At 42.8% G+C, this 24,431-nt stretch overlaps 1 protein-coding gene across 1 annotated transcript in view; it reads right to left on the bottom strand.

Annotated features, from left to right (window-relative positions):
- RYR2 (ryanodine receptor 2) overlaps nt 1–24,431 on the bottom strand; it is a 3,458,987-nt gene that overhangs the window by 391,181 nt on the left and 3,043,375 nt on the right. The window contains exons 84-86 of the mRNA XM_085612346.1: nt 20,906–20,994; nt 6,692–6,820; nt 1,589–1,693 (exon numbers count right to left, since the gene is read on the bottom strand). Coding sequence (XP_085468472.1) covers nt 1,589–1,693; nt 6,692–6,820; nt 20,906–20,994 — 323 coding nt within the window. The remainder of the gene's footprint in view (nt 1–1,588; nt 1,694–6,691; nt 6,821–20,905; nt 20,995–24,431) is intronic.

Genomic DNA, 24,431 nt, shown 5'->3' on the forward strand with positions numbered 1-24,431 from the left:
TCAGGGTCTGCACTTTGAAACTGACTGAACATTTTTCTGCCAATAAAGGACTTCTAAGGTTGGCACAGAGCCCAGGTAATTAAAGATAGCACCCAGTCGCCTGTGTCTTGCCTGCATGTTCAAGACACAGGCAGTTCGGGCTGGACTGTTCCCATGAGGCACAGGGTCAGACTGATTTGCATATGGCCATGTCTGAACTGGGGTGGCAGAGTGTGCTAAAGAACGGTGGTTGATTAAACCCAGATCAGTTGACTGGGGGTGAGTGCTTGCAATGTTCAACACTCTGTCCATCATTTCCTTTGGTTTTGCTTTGTTCGCCATAAATTGGCAGGGTATGCTCAGACGTGAGTCCCTTGCTCACTTTGCCACTGGATTCAAGCAAGCCTGGCTGAAGACGGCTGAAATGCCAGAAACCGGTCCTAGGAAGCTTGTTTCCGGTCCAGGGAAGACATGGCTTGGCAGTTCGGGCTGGACTGTTCCCATGAGGTACAGGGTCAGACTGATTTGCATATGGCCATGTCTGAACTGGGGTGGCAGAGTGGGCTAAAGAACGGTGATGGATTAAACCCAGATCAGTTGACTGGGGGTGAGTGCTTGCAATGTTCAACACTCCGTCCATCATTTCCTTTGGTTTTGCTTTGCCTGCATGGGTACAGGTCTCCTGTCAGCTGCCTCTCAGCCAGCATGAGCAGCATCTAGCGGACAGAAAGTGACCTGGCAGCACCTTCCTCTTACCACTCACACTCCTCTTGGTTCTCCAAATCCTAATCTCATGGTCACTAATCTCATGGTCACAATCCTAATCTCATGGTCACATGTGGTAAGACAATATTGATTCTTGCTCTCTCAGGTCCCGTTGCACATTTAGTGGTTCATTGCCTAAGATACTAACTGCACGTTAGCATGGACAAACAAATCCCCTCTCCTGTCTACGGTGACAATGGCTATAAAACATCATTCTCCTCTTCATGGACAACACTTACGCCACAAGGGTGATGCTCTAGGTACAGCTCACGCAGTGACATCACAAGAAACTAATCCACTGAGGCCTCTGAAAATACTTTTCTAGAGCCTCAGGAGCCTTCTTCCTACCCCCATGGTCCCTCCCAAATAAGGGACTCTACGATATGCTCCCCCACCCCATGTGCAAGTTTCCAGGCACAACCTAGACATGTTTTGTCAATTCCAAACACCTATGTGAGGCGAAAGACATGTGGGTGCTGCTTTCCCTCTTAATTATTTTCAGTTATTGGGCCTCATGTTTACAATTCTTGGTTTTAGTTTGAAAGCCTAGGTGCAATTTAATTGGGCTGAAATAACTGATAAATGAGAATAATAGTGGGCCAACCCAGTACTAGCAAACTGGTATACTAATATCCTGCTGCTAGGTGAAACCCCTTCTTTCCTCTCTTTAAAAACACTATTAAAAAGAGTATTATTAAAATAAACAATTTTTACATTCAATGTTTTGCTATTAAAATGTCATTCATCCAAGATGACAACAAAAAACATGAATGGTTAGCTCACACCTGTTCAAATAGTTCCACTTTTTAAGTTTATCTAGTTTCTGGGTGACATGCTTTCATACCTGAGACAGTTTCATCTGCATGTGAGCAAATACATGAAGGAAACCAACCACTGCATCCCACAGTCTGCTATGTGCCAGGCTCTGTTGATTACCAGTACATGGCCCCTGCAGTAGAAATAAGCAGAACAATAAAAGTACTGGCGGTTCCAGCACAAACAAAAATACATATGTACATATTAAAGTTTTGCCATAAAGTTTTGCCGTACATTAAACAAACATAAAACATTGTTTGTGCAGTAAGATGTGTAATAGTCAAAATAATCCTGCTAGTAATACGAAATCCCTGTGAAGATTAACAAGACATTCAAAAACATATTTTTCCTGTTTCTCTTTCTGTTGGGTTATTTTGTTGGAATCCCTGATCTACCTTGCATTTTTGAATGTCTGCTTATGGCTTATTTATTATTGCATAGCAACTGGAGATTAGAGTCAGCAGGAAAATTCTCTAATATATATTAAAAGGATAAGGATCCTAATTCAATAGGTTATTTCAAAGGTCAGAACATGAATGCCAGAGTGAGGTGGTTTCTTCTAACATATTGAAGAAAGACTATTGGCTGTCAAAGGCAGAAAAGGAAAGACATCAGAATCTAAAAGACATGTTAAAATATTTGCAGCTCTTCAACAAATATTTGTGTGCAAAGTAGAGCAGCTGGTGTGTGTACTTTACTCCAAACATTATAATCTAAGCCCCGTTGTGGTGATCTGTAAATTTGTCCAGAGTTCAGCAGTATATGCCTTCACTCTAATTAAAAAGTCTATGGGGACTGAATTTCCCATTTGCAAAAAGTGGTCGCAAATTGTGTACCGACTGTTTCCGCATGGAAATTGTGAGAAAGTATTCCTGTTTACCCTGATCTCCCCCATGGTTTAACTGATACTGGTGGTAACTGAATCTGACTGTGCCCTGTGCTCTGCTAACCCTGCCCAGGGCCAGTGCTCTGATTAAAAAGGTATATGGTAATTAGGAATAATTACAATTGGCAATAAGAGACCCCTGTAAGTCCCTAGTTTATAATGGGGCAAGGGGGTTTCAAACTACCTACAAGTCCCCAGTATATAATAGGGCAGGGAGGTTTAGAGTCCACCTAGATTCCCTGCACTGGAGTGTGCACTGCTGTGTTGCCTGCTGCCATTTTTAAAGACAGCCATGCTTTGCGACTGTCTTTAAAATAAATGATATGCAAATTCGACTTTGGAATTAAAGGTATTTCCAAGTGGTAATCTATGCTATTTTTTCATGTCACCCCTAGGAGCCATCGGGGTGGAATGCCATCTAACTATCAGCAGGGACAATATGAAAGATGGGAATAGTGTAACTATTGATAGGAGTGAGCTAAAAAAAGATGTCAAGGATTTAAAATATTGGTAAAGATAAATCCAACAACTTGCCACTATTGAATTTATCATAACTAACACAGAAAATAAGTTGCACGACTTTTTCTGTGAGCCAAAACCTAGCCTTCTAGCAGCCTCTCCTGATTGTTCAGCCATAACAGGGTTAGCCAAAATGCTAAGATGAGGGTGATAAGGGGCCTGCATTGAGACAGAGGTTATCTAATGGGGGGAGCTCTGCAGCTGCAGAGAACAGGCCAGGAAGAGGGTTGGGTAAATCAAACTGAGCTTCAAAGAGAGCAGAACAGTAAGGAATGCCAACCCAGCCTACACCTTCTTCCTGTACCCCCCAGCCAGATGGCAGCCCCAGAAATGGAAATTCCAGGAGAACCGAAGGGGGAGTGTTAATGGAAATGTGCCACACCAGTCGGTTGGTTTAGCCAGGTCTTACTCCCATGGAGAGGAATTTTCCATCTTGAATTTTAAAGTGCAGTGCTTTGTGGGGCAAGAAAACGCCACACATTGGAGGAAGCTGTCATGCTTTTGAGTGGCACCCTACACCTCTTTGGACAGAGGTGCCCCCCTGCTTGTCACCTTAGATCATTGAATAAATAAGTGAGAGCTGCATAGCAACTCTGATCTGCTGCCTGACATTACAGGGAGAAGGGGGACTGCCCTGCTAGAACCCTGGTCTGCACCCCTAAGGATTGCACTCTGAAGAACTGCTCCAGAATGCTGCCCACTGTGAATTACAGTTCTGATGACTTTGCCTGGCTTCAAAAAGGATTAAGTAGTGGACTACCTGAAAGCAACAGGTTAACAGAGCTTCCCTGCACCATCTCCCTCAAGAAGTCCCCAGCCTGGAATGCGTACAGTGGACTTGTAAAGGATTTTGCTAGGTGCATTGTGAGAATTGTAGTCCCAAAATACCAAGGACCATCTCAGAAATTCTTGATCCATGAACTTGTGTTTTGGACACTTTGAACCCTCAAGAGCAACTTCAGGAAGAAGTTCCAGAAATTTGGAGAAGTTTTGAGCACCTTTTGGCAAAAGCTTCAAAAGTGGACGACCAAACATCGAGAGTCAAGTCAACTACGTCCAACCGCGATCTGGCCAGGATTTCTGGTTTGTCCTGCTGAAAGCTCCGGAGCTCATGATTTCCAGGAGTTGATCAGGGGCTCCCGCTGAACTAAGCTGGCAAACCAGCCGCAAATCCGACCTAATGAAGTGCATTGCTAACTTTCAAGAGAAATTCTTCCTGAAATGTTTCTAAGTTTGAAGGTACAATTTTGACCTCCTGCTTAGTTATCCTACGAGGGCTCCATTGCGGAGAGCCTCAAACTTTGACCGTTTTCTGATCAAGCATGACTAGCTGTCCCAAGTTGGCGCAATATGTTTTAAGCACTGGAAAGTGTTTAATCTTTAAAAATTCCTATCTCTGGTTCCCTATATTGTATATTTGTTGTTTCAATATCATTTTAAAGATACAAATAGTTCCTAATGTTATAAATTGGTGTGGGGGTTTTATTTTGTGTCATGCTTTACCTATTTGATATATTGGTGTTTTTTAATGCTTTTCACACCTGTTTCCTGAATTAAGCTTGCCTGCTCGCTGCCAGCTACCAAGGGTTGAGCCAGGGGCTAATGTTTTGAGACCTTGAGTGGACCTTATATAGCATTAGTAGCCTTATTGCTAGTGGTAGGTACATACTTACCTGTCCTAATAACCCACCTTCAAACAGAAAAAAAACCGACTTATGGACAAATACATCGGTTCACTAAATTGTGAATCAAAGTGGGTTTCGATTCCTTGCAACCCACCACGATTGGTTAGAGTCGCAGACATGGTGACCTGCTGGGGTCAGCAGACCACCATATCTAAGACTGCTCTTAAGTGACACAATCTTTTCTTTTAAATGCAGCCTGTTTTCCAAAAAGGAAAATAGGATGCTTTTCAGAAAAAAATGAAAAGCTTAAACAAACCTTATTTTAGGAGTTGGCAGTGGTCGTTTTTGTCAACATTCTCAAAGGGAAGGGCCCTCCTGAGGTACCCCATATGTGAATAGCTTACCATCAATTTTGAATTGATCTTAAAATATTAACGATTTGCAGCTGGATTTTGGTCATAAAATATTAATACATTTCTTAATAAAACTGTATTTAGAAAGGACCCTTAAAACGTTCCTCTCAAATATTGATTCCATGAGGTTTAATTAACCCATTTAATGGTTCAGAAAACATTTTCTGAATTGTTAATTAGATTTCATATAAAAAGTATTCTAGTGCCCACAAATACTCGGATTTACTAAATCTGAGAGTTTGTGAAAACACTTTCTACATCAGACCCTATGGGATGAAACATGCAATTTTCGCACCTGGTTTAAGAATGTTAACTTGTTTTTCTTCATCAGATAATATAAAAAAAAGATTCAGGCAGGCAGAATACCGCATGCCGGAATTTCAAAATAGGAATTGGAAACAACCATATGTTCTGGAGCTGTCATTTGTTTCAGTACTCTTAAAACAGTCTTTTTGATTGGGTGGACACCATTTTAAAGCAACCTTCTTATTGTCCACACGATAAAGTCAATGTAGGAAATAAAAGCGAAATCAGCTCTCTCTACGTGAAAAGCTATGTATCTTAAATGGTGTAGGCATTGCTTGAAAAAAGACCTAATAAAGCGATAACTGAGGGAGAGGAATTTGCTTGCGTTTTCTGGAACTTTGTTGTTGAAGGTAAAAGCAAAGGGAGAAAGTAAATTCTCTATACAGGGTATTGATGTTACTGCACAGTTCAAAGCAACTTGACATATTGTTTGTTACTAAGCTACACATGTTCTTCTTCATTGCATGTTCGCCACAAAGGTTTACGTTTTTCATAGGTGCTGCAAGTTGAGTACTTGTAAATCTTTTATGTTGCTGAAAATATTTACGTGTATGTTATGATATATACATGTTCAAAAATACTTGAATATTAATGTATTTATGTTCAGAACGCAACAAACACCAACCATTTGATTTTTTTTTTATGCGTGGCACTGAAATTCAAAATTTACATGTGATTGGATTTTACCTGTTTGTAAAAAGTTACTGAGTAAGAAGCAAATACGTGCAGATCTGGAAATGTGTGCCTTTTGAGGTGTGATTTAAACTCTCTAAGGAGGATCACGGTTCGCCCTGTGGAAATGGACCACACAGTCACGTCAAGGTGTGCTGTGTAATTTACATCAAAAACTTTGGTGGTCTGATTAAAAAGCACTAATAAATTAATGCCATTTAACCAAGTGCTTTTAAGGGAGCAGGTTAACAGTAAATGCTAGATTTAATTTCTTAGCATACGTGATCGTGTACTTAAAATGAATCTTTGAGAAAAACTATTTAACTATTTAAAGTAAAGTTAAAGGATGGAAACTGTATTGTAGCAAAACACAGGAACCAAGAAGTGTATATCTATGTCTTTCACATATATGTTATTAGGTCTACCCCACACCTGAATATTTAAACCAATATACACTATGATAGAAATAAACAAAAGGGTACTAATAGGATTTCTAAATCATAATTTAAGCCACCAAAACATTACTCCTTGCTTACAGTCCTAGATGACCACAGAAAACAATGATATTTAAGGATTAATTAGCTTCTTGCTTCGAAGATGAAGCCCAGTGATTGAACAGCATATGGGCTCAGCCATTACAATGCATGTATCCTCTTCCAGGCACTTGTGATATAATCTGGTAGTGTGCATATGTTTTCAGTATACAATACCTGAATGTACTCGGTGAGTGTATTGAAGACCTGCTTCGCCACTTTGATTGCTTTTGAAAAATTGCGCTGTCCTTGTTCATCAATGACATCCTTCCCAGAATAATACCAGTAGAAATCACTAATGGATTCCTGCAAAAGTGCATCAATATTAAATTAATGTAATACATTTTATTTGTTTCCCAAACACGTTTCTATTCATCATCACATGATTATTTTAGATTCACAAGCCAAGAGACGTGTGGAAAGAATTCTTTTGACATTAAAAATGTGTTCCACCATCCTTTGCTCAGGGTTTTAACTTAATATGCCATATCCATGGAACTGAAACCGAAATATCAAACAAACTATTACTAATGAACCTGTAACATGTATGGTAGCCTTTGATGATTTCCTTAAGAAACCAACATGTTGCCCCAACCAAGAAGAAAGAAACCTGACAGCTGGATAGCTGAGAACCTATGGAACTGCCAAAGACCACCACTAAAAAAACATTTTAGTGGTACACCTGATAAAAGCTTCATCTATATTCACCATGCAGTTTAGAACAACCTTTTATGTGCTGTTGTTACACAATCCTGAACATATCTTTCTTATCTTCATACCATACCCAGTCAGACCTACATCCTACGCTCTTGTTGCCTTCTGTGTACACTAAACATAGGGACTCAATTCACAACACTTATTCAATATTTCCGAATTACAATTAATACTTGTTGGAAATGGCCCTTTTTGCAGGGTTATGTTTTGCTTCTTCCTCCTATTTTTTCCTGATCTCTGTTCGTTGACTATAGGACTCTGGGTACTTTACCACTGCTGATCAGTGCTAAAGTGCATATGCTCTCTGTGTAAATTGTTATTGTGATTGGTTCACCCTGATTGGCATATTTGTTTTACCAGTAGGTACCTAGTAAAGTGCACTGAGTGTGCAGGGCTGGTAAATCAAATGCTACTAGTGGGCCTGCAGCACTGACTGTGCCCTGAAAAGATGTCTCAGGCCTGCCACCGCGGTGCCTGGGCACAGTTTGTTAACTGCCATGTTGACTTGGCAAGTGCACCCACTTGCAAGGCCCTAACCTTCCCTTTTCTTACATATAGGGCATCCCTATGGTAGGCCAAAGGTACCCCCCTGGGCAGGGTGCAGTGTATGTGAAAGGTAGGACATGTACTGGTGTGTGTAACATGCCCTGATAGTGAAATACTGCTAATTTCATTTTTCGCTATTGAAAGGTTATCTTTCCCCATAGGGCAGAATGGGGAATGCTTTGTAACATTTTACAAGCATATCTTCCCATAGGGATACGATGGGAAAATGGAGTTTGGAATCCCTGAACTCAGGAATTTACTAAATATTGTTTTTAAATTGTGTGTTTGAAAATACCACTTTTAGAAAGTGTCTATTTTCTTGTTCAACCATCCTGTGTACCTCTGCCTTTTGTGGATTGACTGTCTGGCTTTGGAGAGACAGGGGTTGGGGAGGTGCAGTGGTTCCAGGAGTCTGGATGAGTCAGCACTAGGCTGAACAGGCCTGATCTGCATTTGGAGTGGTGGGAGGAGTAGCACCTGTACCTGAATAGGGCTGTGCCTGCCTTCCACAATGCTGGCTCCTCCCCCTGGGGTGTGTCTGGATCCAAGGATCACACTGAAAATGGATGTTGTTGTGCACTTGCAGAGTGCCCCCCAGAACTGGTTTGAACTGGGCTCAGAGCACCTTGCACAAATAGAACAAAGCATTTTGGGGTATGAGTGTTAGACCAAATCCCCTGAACTTTAGATGATTCCTGGAACTCAAGAGGAACCTTTGTCAAGGAGAAGAGCTGGAGCGACTGAGGAGAAGTACTGCCCTTGCTGTGTGTCTGGGATTGGCCTGCAGTTGCTGTTTCTGCAAAGGAAAGGAGAAGGACTTTGCTGTGTGCTGTGTCCTCCTCTGCTTGAAGGAGATCTCCATGGGCATGAAGTGAGCTGGCTTCCTGTTCAGAAGTCTCAGGGACACAAAGACCTCAACCACAGCACCCCTGAACTCTTCTGTTGTGAGTTCTGACCTGCCTTGAGGTCCCTGTGCGAGTTTTGGGCCCCTGCTGTTTGGGAGGTGAAAGAAAGAAGAAACGTGAAGAACTGCAAAAATCGACACATTGCTCTTCTTGTTGCTGTTTTCTCAATGCATCTCTACGGCGTGAGAAGAATTTCTACGCATTGCTGTGCCGCTGCGAAAACCGTCGCAGCGCCTGCCATAGCGAGAAGAATCGATGCATCGAGGGATCGCTGCTGAAGAGGACCAATGTAGCACCGCAAAACACTGCCGCATCGATCGCCGACGCATCCTGATTTCCACGCATCATTCTTGTGCGGCACGCTTTCCAGACGCATCACCTGCGAACTGGAACTGTCACGAAGAATCGGCGAATCACTCCCCATACAGACCATACTCGACGCAACTCGTCCTCTGCGTGTCGCAGAATTGTCGCGTCACTTCCACAAGGTCTCAGGAATGTCGTATCTCTTTGTTTTCCAACTCTGCGGCTGTTTGGCTTTGGAACTTTGACGCATCTACAGGTACTTTGGTGAAGAATCACGCATCCATAGTTTTCTATGGTACAAGTTCTTGAAACCTTTTGAAAGTCACTGTGTATGTTGAATTTTTGTTGTTTTGGTCTTGTTTAGTTTAGATAAAGATACTTTATTTTTCTAAGCTGGTGTGGTGTCCTTTTGTAGTGTTTTCACGGTGTTACTGCCAGTGTTGGTACAAAAACTTTACACATTGCCTTTGGGATAAGCCTGTCTGCTCTTGCCAAGCTACCAAGGGGGTGAGCAGGGGTTATCTAAAGTGAGTATCCCCCTAACCCTGACTAGAAGCAAGGGTCCCTATTTGGACAAAGGTACCTACCTCGGCCAACTAGAGACCTCCATTTCTAACAATACTCTTTAAATCCCTCTAGTACAACATGATATTTTGTTCCCGCCTCCTGCTTTATTGTTGATGAGAAAACAACCCCATTGGCTTGCTTTCAAAAAGCATCTTAAGGGTCATCTATCATTACAGGACTTTGATTAATTTTTCTGAACTGGGATGCCCTCTTTGCTACAAAATAGTTAGATAATAGGTGTCTATTGCTCCTAGTTCACTGATGGTTTATCTTTCCGGACCTTGTGAGTATGTAACTGCTAGTTTTGTGTTACCAACCTTTGCCCTCTTAGCCCAGGTGCTATACATGCGAACAATAAATAAATAATATTGTCTCCTTAAAATCAATTAAAACTATATAGCAAAAGAAAAATGGCACCGTCCAGTGTTAGTACGACGTGTGCACAGACAGCAGACACATTAACAGAGAGTGATCAAACATCTCCACACTGCCTATGCTTCCCCGCCCTGCCCAGTACAAATATAAGGACGGAGGTACCTACATTTTATTCTTGGGAAAAGACTGTTGTCAGTTAAACACCACTCACTCTGAAATCGGTATGTAACTCGAAGGCTGACCTTGACGGGAAACAATTAAATATTATTTCAGGTCAATGCTGAACATGTTTGCAAAACATGTTGCCATTTTAACTAATCTCTACTCCTTGAAACATACTGCTTTTCTTCCAGTTTGTATTATAGCCATTGCATTTGGTGTAAATACAGCCTGAAAGTGGTAGGACCCAGCACTGAAAAAAGGTAAAGTGTGTGGAGAGCTCATACTGTCCTTTGTGTTTATTTTGAACTTTGTGTTTGTGTTTTATGTTCTCGTTATTGTCCTTTATGTTTATTATGTACTTAATCCCCTAGGGAGTAGCCCACAAGAGGACAAAGGAAAGTACAAATTGCTATAGATGTTACTCAGAGTTTGTAATGCCACGGAATGATTGGAGAACACTGAAGAAATTGAGCAGGTTCCTATAAAAGGAATTCTAACTGGTAAACAGCTACAACAGTAGACGTTTCCTAAGTAGCCTAACCTTAAGAACAGCATAATGCCCTTCAAGTGTGTTTGCTTGACATATATCATTGAAGCAGAACAATCAACAAGATTTGGCAAACTCAACAGGTCTCCCCGTTGACATGCTTGCCTTTGCCAAAGCTCACTTCCCGAGTTGGCCATTCTGCAGGAACGTGTGAGAATAATTCAAGCATAATAACAATAATTTTTTGATTTCCTAAGAGTGACTGCTCACTGTGTCCACAGAACCAATCTGCACCCTACAGAAAATGCTTAAATAGGCCAAACTTTGTCTGGTGTTGCTTGTGTTCTTGTGCAGTGGGGACCTGACCTCATCATTAGGGTTAAACTGCTCCTATTGTACCAGGACCAAGACTGATTCTACATGGCTGATTCTTGTCTGAGGTGTCATGGTGGGCAACAAAATGGACTGAAGTGTGTCCCAAGTAGTTATCAGTGTAAGAGATAGATTCAAGTGTTCCAATAATCACCTTTTAATTTTGCTCAGTGATGTACATATATGTTAGCTATCTTGGAATGGATTATTTTTTGTTTTAAGTCAAATTATTCAAAGAAGTCATCCTCCTACGCGTGCATGTACAAGGTGGGCATCTTAGAGTGTTTTTTTCATTTTTTCACACTAATCATTCAAAGATGGAAGTGGTGTGTAAAGGAAGTTGGGGATGCAAGCAAGCACCTGGGTCTATAAAACTATAAAGAAAGTGGGACAACAGAAGGGTAGAAGAGCAGGGAAAAGCACACAAATGAAGAGACAATAGTTTCTCATGTACCGCATCCTTGCACTTCAATGCAAGGATATAACATAAGCAGTGGAACAATGCAATTTTTCCATTCAAAACAGTGAGATTGAAATGCTCCTTTTGGTAGGACACACACATGAAAGGGGGGGGAGAATGAATGGAATCATGAGCAGGGAACTGAGATAGACAAGAAGTACAATGAGCCATGAGCAACGTCTAAATACTAAGCCCACTTTAAGGTTATTTTGAACACAATAGGTTTGTTTGCCAACAGACAATTAAAACTATCTGTAGATGAGACCTAAAATTGACAGGTCAAGTTCCTTTGGCCAAGGATATGCTCAGCAAACAGAATTAGTAAATCTGGTACCTATATGGTAAAAAAACAAACCTCTGTCGAACTAAAACCCTTTAACAAAACATTACGGGGGTTGTTCAAGCCCATTCTGAAAATCTTCTTTTATCAGCTATTACTAGTTAACCATTGTCCTTGCAATACTTAGATATATTTACTAGAGAAACAATTCCACATTACAAGAAATTGTTTTTGCTTCATAAATGGCGGAAAGACATGCAGGATCATTTGTCAGTAAATAGTCAGCATTAGGCTCTGCAAAATTAGTATTAGTTCAGTAACGATTTACACAACTAGTCAATGTTGTAGTTCATTACAGTGTGATTGCCTTGGAAACATGCTGTATCATGCTATAGTAGCACTGTAATGCCCCCTTACAAATCCATATGCATTCTTTTTATTTCATTTGCAGAGTTTTCTTCTCCAAAGTTTTTTGTGTACAATTATGGTTACCAAAATAAAATTTGTGCGCATTTTACTGACCTCAGAAGGGTGAGGGGCTGAGTTAACACACTTGCTACTAATTGAATATAACTGTTGATTAATTTAATATAACTATTAAACATGGGATATTAATTGAACAACAAAGGAAAATGTTTGTCAACAAACTGCGACTATTTCTGCCAGACAGACCAAAAAGGATAACTATTTTGATGAAAAACAAACACAACAGATTTTGTCATTGCTCATTCATTGTTATTAAGAGTCATTTGCATAGTGTTCTTCACCAAAGTTTTTTGTATACAAGTATGATTACCAAAATAAAATTTTCGCGCATTTTACTGACCTCAGAAGGGCGAGGGGCTGTGTTAACACACTTGCTACTAATTGAATATAATTGTTTAATCATTTCATATATAACTATTAAACACGGGATATTAATTGAACAACAAAGGAAAATGTTTGTCAACAAACTACGACTATTTCTGCCAGACAGCCCAAAAGAAAACAAGTTACTTACCTGTAACTGTAGTTCTCCAGTATTGGAAGCTTTCATAGATTCACATGCCTGAATCATTCCCCGTCGTCGAGACGGGAGTCTCCGGTATAAAAAAAAGCAATGCTTAGTTGGATAGCAAACTGAAAAGAGGCCTAGGCCCATTTCCATTTTGCAACCCATAACCCTGGTTATGTAAAAGAGACGAAATTTGTCCCTGAACCAATCGGAACCTCTCACCCTCTAGAACGCTCAGATTTTCCTGCACTTGTGCCTTAGACACCTTTTGTGCTAAATACAAGGTGAGCCTCTCAGGGGAGGAGGGTGGGTCGCATGTGAATCTATGAAAGCTTCCAATACTGGAGAACTACAGTTACAGGTAAGTAACTTGCTTTCTTACTCCAGTATTGGAGCTTTCATAGATTCACATGCCTGAATCAGAATAGCGAGCAGTAAATCATAGCACATTTTTCATCACCTAAGACTTGGAACCAGGCAACGTATGTACCCTGAAAAAAGCACTCTTGATATATAAATAAATATATATATATACACTGAATCTTTCAAGACTTGCATATAATAGAATACATAACAATAAAATGTGCATATGTAACCAATAAAGGAAGGAGGGATGGTAAAGAGGGCTCACCATCACTGGAAAAGGTTTCTCAGTCCTGCTTGTCCCACTGCCACATCCTTCTCTGCAGCTGCATCGAGGCAGTAATGTCTGGTGAAGGTGTGCGTACTCTTCCAGGTAGCAGCTCTACAGATATCCTGGATAGGTACTCCCGCAAACAAAGCAATGGAGGTGGACACCGCTCTTGTAGAATGAGCACGAACACGTGCATTCAACGGCTTCCCAGCCACCTGATGACAATATTGTATTGCACTTGAAATCCATCGGGCAATTCCCCTCTTTGATAAAGGAAAACCCTTCCTGGGTGCGCTATAAGAAACAAACAGTTGAGAAGACTTGCGGAAAGGCCTTGTCTTTTGCAAGTACAACTTCAGAAAGCACTGAACATCTAGTGAGTGAAGAGCTTTTTCCGCTGCCGTTGACGGTTGAGGGAAAAATCTCATAAGGATCAGTGGTTCATTCAGATGAAAGTCTGTTGGCACTTTCGGAATGAATTTAGGATTAGTCTTGAGAACGATCCTGTCCTCCTTAAACTGTAAGAACGGTTCTTGTATAGTGAGAGCCTGTATCTTCCCAACTCTCCTGGCTGAAGTGAGAGCTATGAGAAGAGCTACCTTCCAGGATAGGAATTTTAGGTCCGCTCTGTGAATTGGTTCGAAGGGTTGCTTCATCAATTGAGATAGAACGATGTTCAACTGCCAGAGAGGTGGAGAAGGTTTTATGGGAGGAAAAGTTCAAAATAGTCCTTTCATGAACTGTTTGATGAGTCTTTCAGACCACAACAACACAACAATGGTCCTGAGGAAGTTCTTCTATATCGAGATATAGCAGCGAGATGCACTTTAATAGAAGCATGGGCCAAAGCAGATTTTGCCAACATTATAATATATGGGATCATTTCATGAGCCACTGAGTTGAAAGGTGAATCTTACGCTCTTGGCACCACAAACAGAACCTCTTCCATTTCATCTTATATGTCCTGTTTGTACTTTCCGCTCTGGCATTTGATAATATATTTCTGCATTCTGGTGAAAAATCTAGGTGTTAAAATTCACAGTGTTCAGGGGCCAGGCCGCTAAGCGCAGCGATTTCGGATCTGGATGAAGCACTTGTCCCTGGGACATCGTCAAGAGTGACGGTATTGGTTGCAGACAAATTGGTGAGCCTCCGACAGTAGGAGCAACTCCGTGAACCAGTGTTGTCTGCGCCATCACGGAGCTATCATTATTATTTTGCACGGTTCCTTCTTTATCTTTGTAACGCGTGGCAGGAGGAGAATCGGAGGAAAAGTGTAGGCAAAGACGCCTGACCATGCCATGAGAAAACGCATTCCCCCAAGATCCCCGTTGGTGATGCCAACTTGCGAAGAACCGGCATTTTGTGTTCTGAGCTGTCGTAAAGAGGTCCACTGTCGGTACTCCCCATTTGAAAAAAGATGCTTTGTAAGATATCCTGGTTGATCTCCCACTCGTGGCAGGTTGACTTTAGTCTGCTCAGAGTGTCCGCTTTGATATTCTGATCCCCTGGAAGATGTTCCGCTTTTAAAGACACTCCGTGTTGAATAGCCCATTCCCATATTTTTTGTGATTCCTGTGACAGAGAGAGTGATATTGTACCCCCCTGTTTGTTGAGATAATGCATCGCTGTTGTGTTGTCTGTCCTGATTAATACAGCAGATCCTTGTATCCTTGGCAGGAAAGCTAGTAATGCCAAGCCCACTGCTCTGAGCTCTAGCAAGTTGATATGAGTTGTTGTTCTTGAAACTTCCACCAACCGCTGACCTGAAGGTCCTGACGGAATGCTCCCCACCCTTCCAGGGATGCATCTGTGGTAATCACTGGTGGAGCCGGTTCGGTAAGGAAGGAAAGACCCACTGAAATATTTCTTTTTTGGGTCCACCATGCTACCGCCTGGACCATGGCCGGTGTGATTTTCACCATGTCGTCGAAGGATCCCTCTGCTTGATGCCATTGCTGATCCAGTTGTTCCTGTAAAGGACGCATTTTCAATCTGCAAAAAGGAACAAGAGGAATGCAAGAGGACATTGTTCCTAGTAGTGACTTGTAACTGTGTACTGAAAGATACTTTTTTCTCGCAAACGCCTGAGAAAGAGATATTAGCCCCAATTGCCTCTCTATGGAGGGAACTGCCTTGTTTACTGTGGTGTCCAGAATCGCTCCCAAGAACGTGATGTTCCTTGAAGGTTGAAGGGATGATTTTTCCGCATTCAGAGTCAAACCCAGTTTGGCAAACAATTGTACGCATGCCGCTGTTGATGACTGGGCTGATGTTAGAGATGGCGCTTTGACTAACCAGTCGTCCAGGTACGGAAACACCTGGTGTCTTTGTTTCTGAAGAAAAGCCGCCACTGGCGTCAGACATTTTGTAAAAATTCTCGGGGCTGATTTGAGGCCAAACGGCAGTACCTTGAACTGGTAATGGTCTCCGGCTACTGCAAACCGAAGATACTGCCTGTGGGAAGGATGAATGGGGATGTGAAAATATGCATCCTACAAGTCTAGGGTGGCCATATGATCCCCTGGGTTTAAGAGCAGCAGAATGTCTTGGAGGGACACCATCCGGAAAGACTGCTTCTTGAGATAAGTATTCAGAGATCTCAGGTCTAGAATAGGACGCCATTGAAGAACATTCTTCCGGACTAGGAAAAAAAGGGAATAAAACCCCCTTCCTTTCTGGGAGATCGGCACCGGTTCTATTGTTCCCTTTCGGAGCATTGCCCGAATCTCTTGACGCATCTGAAGTAGATGTTTGACCTCTTGACGTGTTGGTGGAGTACAAGGGGGGAACTGAAGGTATTCTAGAGTATGTCCGAATTGTATTATATTGAGGACCCACCGGTCCGTCGTTATTTTTTGCCAATGATGGAGATTGGAGGCAATTCTTCCACCCAGGGGAACTTGTGGAGGGAAAGGAAAACATGCAGCCGGATTCTGAAGGTTGTCATTGTCTTCTGGCATTGTCCTTTCCTTGACGACCTCCTTTTACTCAAGGAACAGATTTTGTATAGCTCCCTGCCTGTCGTTGACCATACTGTTGACGGTATGGTTGAGAAGAAGTGGAATAAGAGGGGTATCTGCCCTGCTGGTAACCTCCTCTATATGATGATTGGCCTCTACCTCGGGACCCCCAAAAGGGCACCTTGCAGTACTGTAGTGTTCCTAAGGCCTTTGCGGTGTCTGTATCCTTCTTGATACTTTGAAGTGCCTCATCCACCTGTTTTCCGAACAAATCCTCCCTATCAAAGGGGAGATCCAGAATTTTATTTTGGACCTCTGGTCTAAAAGCAGTAGCTCTCAACCAACCCTGACGCCGTAATACAGCCGCTCCTCCAAGTGATCTGCAAGCCCTGGTAGCGATATCCATCGCACAGTCAATGACTTCAGCCAAAGCCCTTTCGCACTCTTGAAGGATCTTTTTTACCTCCTGCCTAATATCCTCCGGCATGAGGTCTATGTAAGGTGTCAGGTCACACCACATCTGCCCATCGTATCTGCCCAGAATGGCAAGGGCATTAGCCGCTTTAACTAGAAGAGCAGACATGGGCGAAAATCTTTTTCCTGCATTATCTAAATGCCTACTCTCTCTGTCGGGAGGCGCTGATATAAGAGCTGAGGGATTTTTAGATTTTTGCTGTGCCGCTTGAGATATAACCAAAACCGTCTTGGGATGGCCCAGTAAACAAGCCTGAGCATCTTAAGGTGATTTATATTTCTTCTCCAGTCTGGCGAGCACAGGCGTGGCTGTCGCTGGTGTCTTCATGACTTTTAAACCTTCTTCCCACACATGGCTAACAATCGGGATAGCCCGAACAAACTTACGGTATGGTTCCTTGAAATCATACAAGAAACACTCCATTTGTGTCATCGACCTCGGAAGTTGAAGTCTCTTTGCAGCCCTCTCCATCAAATTATGGAACCCGCCGATGTCCTCCGGCGGAGAATCAATAGGCACTGGTGAGGGAGATGAAGGCGATGGAATAAGATAATCGTCCCATTCTTTGTTAGGGTATATTATCTCTCCCTCCTCTTGGTCATTATCGTCAGTGGTGACAGGATCCTGTTGGTGTACTGGTTGGGGAGACCTAGGTACAGGGTCTGGCAGTAACTTCCTGCTTCTAATCGGAGTAGTAGGGATGGAGCGTGGACGTGAAACAGGTAATTCCTGAGAGGCTGGAGTTGGCAGAAACCTCTTTCTATAGTCTGCCAGCATAAACCGCAGATCCATCATAAAGGAAGATGGCATGCCAACCATCTCTTCCTGGTAGCCCTGGCGATAATGTTGTTGTGGAGGATATTGATACTCCTCGTATCCCTCCTCAAAGTCATCCTCCTGACATTTAACATGTAATTGGGAGGGGCTACTGGCATATCCAAAGGGTCCTTCATCTTCCTCTTCTTCTGAATCATTCTCGTCTAGCAGGTGTGATGGCACAAGAGGAGTAATTTTGCTTGGGGAGGTGATATCTGGCTTAATCCTCCACTTCCTGACAATTTCCAGCTTTTCTGGTGTTTTTTCTCTCGTTGACGAGCCCGTCGACGAGATCGTCGTCGAGATCGCCAACGAGACCAACGTCGGCGATGCCGCCGTCGACACCAAGCGTATTGCTGTATTCGCCGTCGACGACATAGTTACCGTCGTCGATGTCGCCGTCGACCATCCCATCGTCACCGTCGTCGACCCCGTCTTCGACACTGTCGTCGTCGTTGCAGAAGTCGTCGTCGATGCCGTCGTCAATGTTACCGGCGTTGAAACCATCGTTGACGATGACGCCATCAACAGGGAGCCAACAGACACAGGCAATGATGGCTTCTTGGAAACTAACCTCACCTCAATCTTCGTCGTCGACAATGACGATTTCCTCGTCGACGATCCCGTCAACGATGCAGGTTTTTTTATTTTACCTCAGAAGGTATAGAAGACGGCTTTTTGAAGGGTTCCTTGACCTGAGGGGGTGATTTTGACGGCTCCGAACTCGTCTTTTTTGGTAGTTTTTCCCCTGCAGCATGCCCCTTACTTTCCTTTTCTCTAGGCTGAGGAGATTTTGAAGGACTGTGCCCAGAAGACACTTAAGTGGTCTTTTTTAGGGCCTTCTCAGGACGTTCCTCTGAGGAATGAGCGTGCAGAGATTTTCTTCTCTTTTGAGATCTCCTAGATGTAGAGGAGGATGCCTCATCATTATCACTGGACATAACCTCCTTTCTGGCCTTAAGCTTTTGAAGCCATATCAAAAGGAGCCCTTCACGATACCTCAGGGTTTTACTTGAAAAGGTACGACATACCTTACAGTCTTTAGCTTGATGATCCGGGTAAAGACAGTAAATGCAATCAGCATGAGGGTCATCCGTGTAGAGCCCTTTCTTGGAACAGGTGGCACAGGCTCTAAATAAACCTTCGTATAGCACTATGGACTCTGTTTCCGAGCAAGCGAGTGTGATGACAGATTTGGACAGCCGTTCTGATTCGATTTCTCTGGATCTAATAGGCTGCCGGAATCTGTCTTTCATGGCCCATAGCAGACCCCCCTTCACCCGGGGACTTCTGAATGGGGCCCGTGGGGTACCCAGGGGACCCCCCTTTCTAATCATGCAACAAGTGTGGCAGGCGCCATGGGGTGCCTGTCACAGGGTGCAAGGTTTTCCCCAGCCACCTCTTTCTTCAATGGGAGCCTGTGTTCTCGTTCGGAAGACAGGCTCCCATTGAAGTCAATGGGAGACTGGCCGAATCGTATACGGAAGCATCCGGATACATCCAAATCGCTTGGTCGGACTCCCCCGATCCAAGTCGTCCGGAAAGCATTACGGAATCGATTCAGTGGGAATGCTTTCCGAACGACATCGGAATCGACCCCTTAAATGTAACATCAGCAATGATAAGAATGTTAAGTATACTTTGAGCTGGCCTGTGAAGGAAAACTGGCAATCTTTTGAGCAGTACTACAAAATTTACACACAAATTTTTTAGAAAAAACAAAGTATTACATCTTATAACATTGCATTTATTGCATTGTATCTAGATTTTGTTCATGTTGGATATCCGAAAATAACCAGATGACAAAAGAACCTTCCATTCCCTGCCAAATAGGCTGAATGTTTTATTACTGTGATGCCAGGACTAATGCAAGCACATTGAGAAAAATAGCTCCACAAGTAAGAGCCTTGATAAGAAATAAGAGATAAAGGTAAGAGTAAACAGACATCTAATACAACTGATACAGGCCGTGGTCATCCTAGGTGCTGGGTAAAATTAGTAGAGTCAATGTTCTGGAGTTTGATTGTTTCTTAATTTCAGCTTTGGAGCTGTAACTGTAAATAAAATAGTTTGAGTGGTTTGGAGAACGGCATGACTAACGAAAGATTGAAATGGATATCACAAAATGCCCTGCTTAAAGAAAATGAGGGTGTAATGATTAATCTGTAGTTTGCCTGGGAAGGGCTTCCGAGTAATGTTAAGGTGGGCTAAGAAGTCCAATATGCCTCTGGTTTGGGTCAATTGCCATTCCATAGAATAAAACATGCAATAGAAAGAGGAAGACAGGCAGAAGGCCAGCTGAGGTAGAGAAATGCATGCATAGAGAATGTGACTGAAGAGCTGTTAAAAGAAACAGTGGGTAAGTTCAGGAGTGAAACGACTTTTAGAAATCTCACTTAAAGACACAACATCCATATCAGGAAGTCAACTAGTTATTGAAATCTAAAATTTACAAAGAATATGACTCATTGAATTTGATTGCAATTAAAGACTAATTAGCACATTGAATCAATCACATTCCATTACCTATTGTAGCACGTGGAGTCCTTCCAAAGCTGTTTTATGGCTAACCGTGTGTCTTATCCGTGATCCCTTTTCATCATTCAGGAATGTAACCAATCACAGAAGGCTCCAGTACATGCAAGCCCTCACTTCATTCTGCCCCATGCCCTAACTAGAGTACTTATTACCTTACACATGTCGCCTTGAGCCTAAACAAAGTGACAGTAGATGTGAATGACTAAGCTCTCATAATCATCCCACAAGTCCACAGTCTGGTAAATACCAGATACCCATCAGTGAACTGAGGAGCCATCAATAGAATACACCCACCCGCATTCTCTTTCCTCTTAGTGGGAAGTTGAAGTATCACTTACATGAGCAAGATTTTTCTCATGGTTTTATATAGGAAGATTCAGACTTGATATGTTGATTTCTGTTTTTATAAGAAGTCACTTAACACTGCAATTGTCTATGTTATCCACCTCTACCAAATAGAACAATATTTGTGTTTTAAACACTACATTATTTAATGTCTGGTTATGGTCAGAAGTAACTCCTTTGGAAAATCTCAAGGCAAAACACACTCCAGATGCTTGTTTATCGACAAGCTAATGTTTTAGTTGAGAGTGTCTCTCTACTCACGCCAGAAGGTACAAGTCACTTCTTCTCCATGAGAGCTCTATTAAATTACTCCCCACACACGCATAAATGAAGGTCTTTGACTGGGTGCAAGCTGTGGTGGCACTTACTCCACTAGATGTATCAATATACTACAGCTGTAGTCCCTCAACTGTTCAATGATTTCAATCAAGCTTTCGATAATGGGAGTATACCTGAACTCTCAGCAGATAATCCACAGTTGATATAATAATGTTGACAGTCGTATTGTTGCCTGTTTGAGTTCGCAGGTAATTCTGAATATCTAAAAAAGAAAGTAATAAAATAAGATTTTTAAAAATTAATAGAGAACTTATTGAGCAAGTAACAGCAATGAAGACCTAACTTCAGTTCAACAGAAACAAGCGCAAGACGCGAGTCTTAACTTCCACCACTCCAAATCTACTGTGTGTGTGCTTTTGCTTCTTTGTCGTGTTCATATATGTCAGCAAGTGTTTTGGTAAATTATGTAATTTAATTTGCTTTCTGCCTGAACAATGTGTTGCCAAAAAGATTTATTTCTATATTTTAATTTTGAGCCAAGATTGACATTTTGACTTGTAAATGTGAGATTATAGATATTACTAGTGTAATTAATCTGCAAACATTTTCCCATTGCCAACTTTTGAAAAGTAACAGATATTTATTAGAACTCAAGATACACAATACATAATACAAGCACTTCTGGGCTAAGCTGGATTTGTTTGGAGACTGCTGTTGATTCATATTTCTTTAAAATCTTTTACATATGTTGCTGTAAATGCACTGCTATCCTAAATAAATAAAAAACAAAAGAAAGAATATTTCAGAAAATAGGTCCTACAACAAACTTTTCAAATAACATTAGTTGACATTTTAAGAAAGGGGTTCCCTAAAATGCTGACTTCAGTATTATTTGTATTTATAGCACAATCATGACATATTCTGTAAGGTCCTGTGCCTCAGAATGTTGGGTTTAATAAGGAATATATGTTTTTTACTCCACAAGAATTTTGTAGAGAACCATGTCGTAAAAGCAACAGTGCTTAATTTGTACAGTAATACATGCTGGTGTTATGAAGATTTGTAGAGCGTATTATCACCGGGAGAGTCTCCTGGTGCTGAGCAGGTGTGAGTCTATCCAAACATAGGACCTTGTGGGAGAACTCCAAAATCCAGCTCTTTTTTTTTTGTGTGGAATTCAAGAAGTGAAGAGGATGCTCTTATGTGCAGGTCGTTGTACGCTTTAGGAGCAATATAGGAGAACACTTGAATGCCGGATCTGGTATTCAGTATGCATGGGATGTGTGCAAGTAGGAGTCCGGATGAGCTACCTGGAAGATTTGTGAACGCAGATGCAATTTTTTTTTTTTTTTTCTTAAACAATTTTTATTAGTTTTTCCCCAACTATAGCATCCTGAAATCCGCGTTACATACAATAATCTTGTGTAGGAGAACCAGGCAAGTGATGACAGTACAAAAGAGAGCAGTTCCGCAACAGTGCCATTCCTAACCCCCCACCCCGCTCCCTCTCTACCCCCACCCCCCGTCAGTGTGCCCGCCTCGGTCTCCCCCCCTCGGTGAGGCTTAAAGTGCCCCACGCAGCCAGGGAGCCAAACTCGGAATCATGGGACGAACCCCATCAATGTTCTCAAAAGTACCAAAGGCTGTACTCTACCACTCATATGCATACCCCCCCGAAGCTCGACCTCCATACACAGCGTAAGAAGTTTGCACAAATAGCGACAACTCTCGGGGAATATTCAAGCGGTCCTCTCCTGAGTAGTCTCCCCGGCAGTCCCAGCAGGTCCCTCCACACTCCTCCCAGGCTGGGCCGTGCACGCCTGAGCCTCACCCTCCTCTTCCTGTTCCCCCAAGCGGCGAAGCTCTTCCACCAGAACCCCGCACGCCCTGGCAGCATCTTGCGTTTTGTCATTGGAAGCACGCCTGGCCAACTGTAGGTGAAGCGTCCCTTCAGTCCCCGCCCAAGCCAGGAAGCTCGCCCTCCACCTCCAAACACGCGGCCCCGTTCTTGCCTTCCAGTGCATGGTAAGCTCCCTCTTCGCCATTATCAGCCCCAGATCGATAAATTTGCTCGTGATTTTTGTACGGGGAGTATGCGGGAACCAAAGCAGAAGGCAAGCTCCCATGTCCACTGTCAGCACGCGTTCAGTCACTCGATTCAGGCACGCCACCACATCCGTCCAGTAAGAGCCCAACCCTGGACAGGACCAGAACATATGGCCAAAATCAGCCCCCTCCGTATGGCACCTAGGGCAGCCCGACGAGGAGCCTCCAAAATATTTCAGGAGCTTTGCCGGGGTTAAGTAGGCCCTGTGGAGAGTACAGAATTGGACCAGCTGAAATCTAGCGTTGCGCGTTCCCTTCCAGGGTCGTCGCAGCAGCTGCGACCATGTAACGCAGATGCAATTGTTGAGGTGTTGTGGGCCAGTTATCTAGTGCCTTGAGAATGTAGGTGAAGAGTTTGAATTGTGGTTGTTTGTGTATGGGAAGTCAGTGGAGCTCATTCAGGTGTGGTGTGATGTAAGTGTGGTGTGGTGTGGAGGTTTGAAAAAGTGATTATGGCTGCCAAGTTCTGAATGGTCTGCAGTCTACTGATTATTTGTTGATCCCCGCATAGAGGGTGTTCCCATAGTTAAGCTTGCTTGTGACCACCGAGTGCATGATGGTTTTCCGGTGCGGATTGGGAGCCATTTGGAAGTCTCCATCAGCTTCTTCAGGTCATGAAGGCATGAGCTTGCAGCTGTGTCGACTTGGGTGGTCATGTCAATCCCCAGGTTCTTGACATAGGTGGTGGGAGTGGGTATTGGTTCTAGCTCTGTTGACCACCAGGTGGATTTCCACTGTAATGTGCTCTTCCTGAAGATGACGATATTCATCTGGTTGGTTTAAGCTTCAGACAGTTGGTCTTTATCAAGTGGACAATTTCAGTAATGCCGGAATTGAACTTGATCTGGGTACTCGGCGTCTTGTCCATGAGGGAGAGAGTGAGTTGCATGCCATCGGCATATGAGAGGACGTTGATCTTGTGAGAGCGGATGATGCTGGGTAGAGGGATCATATATGCATTGAAGAGGGCCAGGCTCAGGGAGGATACTTGCAGAACTCCTCAGATGAGGTCGCAGGCATCCAAGGTGTACTTTGCCAGGTTGACCGACCGGGTTCTTCCAGTCAGAAAGGAACAGATCCTTCCTTCCTGTTTTGCTCAAATGCCCACAGCAGGTAATATTGAATGTCAGGGGTGCTGAGGCTGCATAGTCTTAATTCTCAGCCATGTCTCACTCATCCACCACCAGACCCTCCCTGCCCCTGTATCCCACTACTTTCGGTTCTTTTACATCTTCTTTCTTCCATTGTTATTAATTCTGTCTTTCTCTTCCTCTTTCTATTACCCATTTTTTTCCTCTCTTGCTCCTTGTCAAAGTCTGATGAGGAAAATTAAGTGGTGGTTCTAAAACATTGGTGTTGGTGGGGCCCACCTGCAATCTCTGGCTGAAATTAAGCACTGCCAAACATACTGCTAGTTGTGGATTAAGGATGTCTATAGTCAAAGATATAAAAAGCATTTATAAATATACACACCTGAAACCCAAAAAAGTGAAGGCAGCCAGAGAGCTAGAAGTACACTCTTTCATTCACAATTATTTGTCATTGGCATATATTTTATAATCTGGCTTCACCCCTTCCTATATTCACTTTGGT

The sequence above is a fragment of the Triturus cristatus genome, chromosome 6 (genome assembly GCF_964204655.1).
Source record: "Triturus cristatus chromosome 6, aTriCri1.1, whole genome shotgun sequence".
NCBI lineage: Eukaryota > Metazoa > Chordata > Amphibia > Caudata > Salamandridae > Triturus > Triturus cristatus.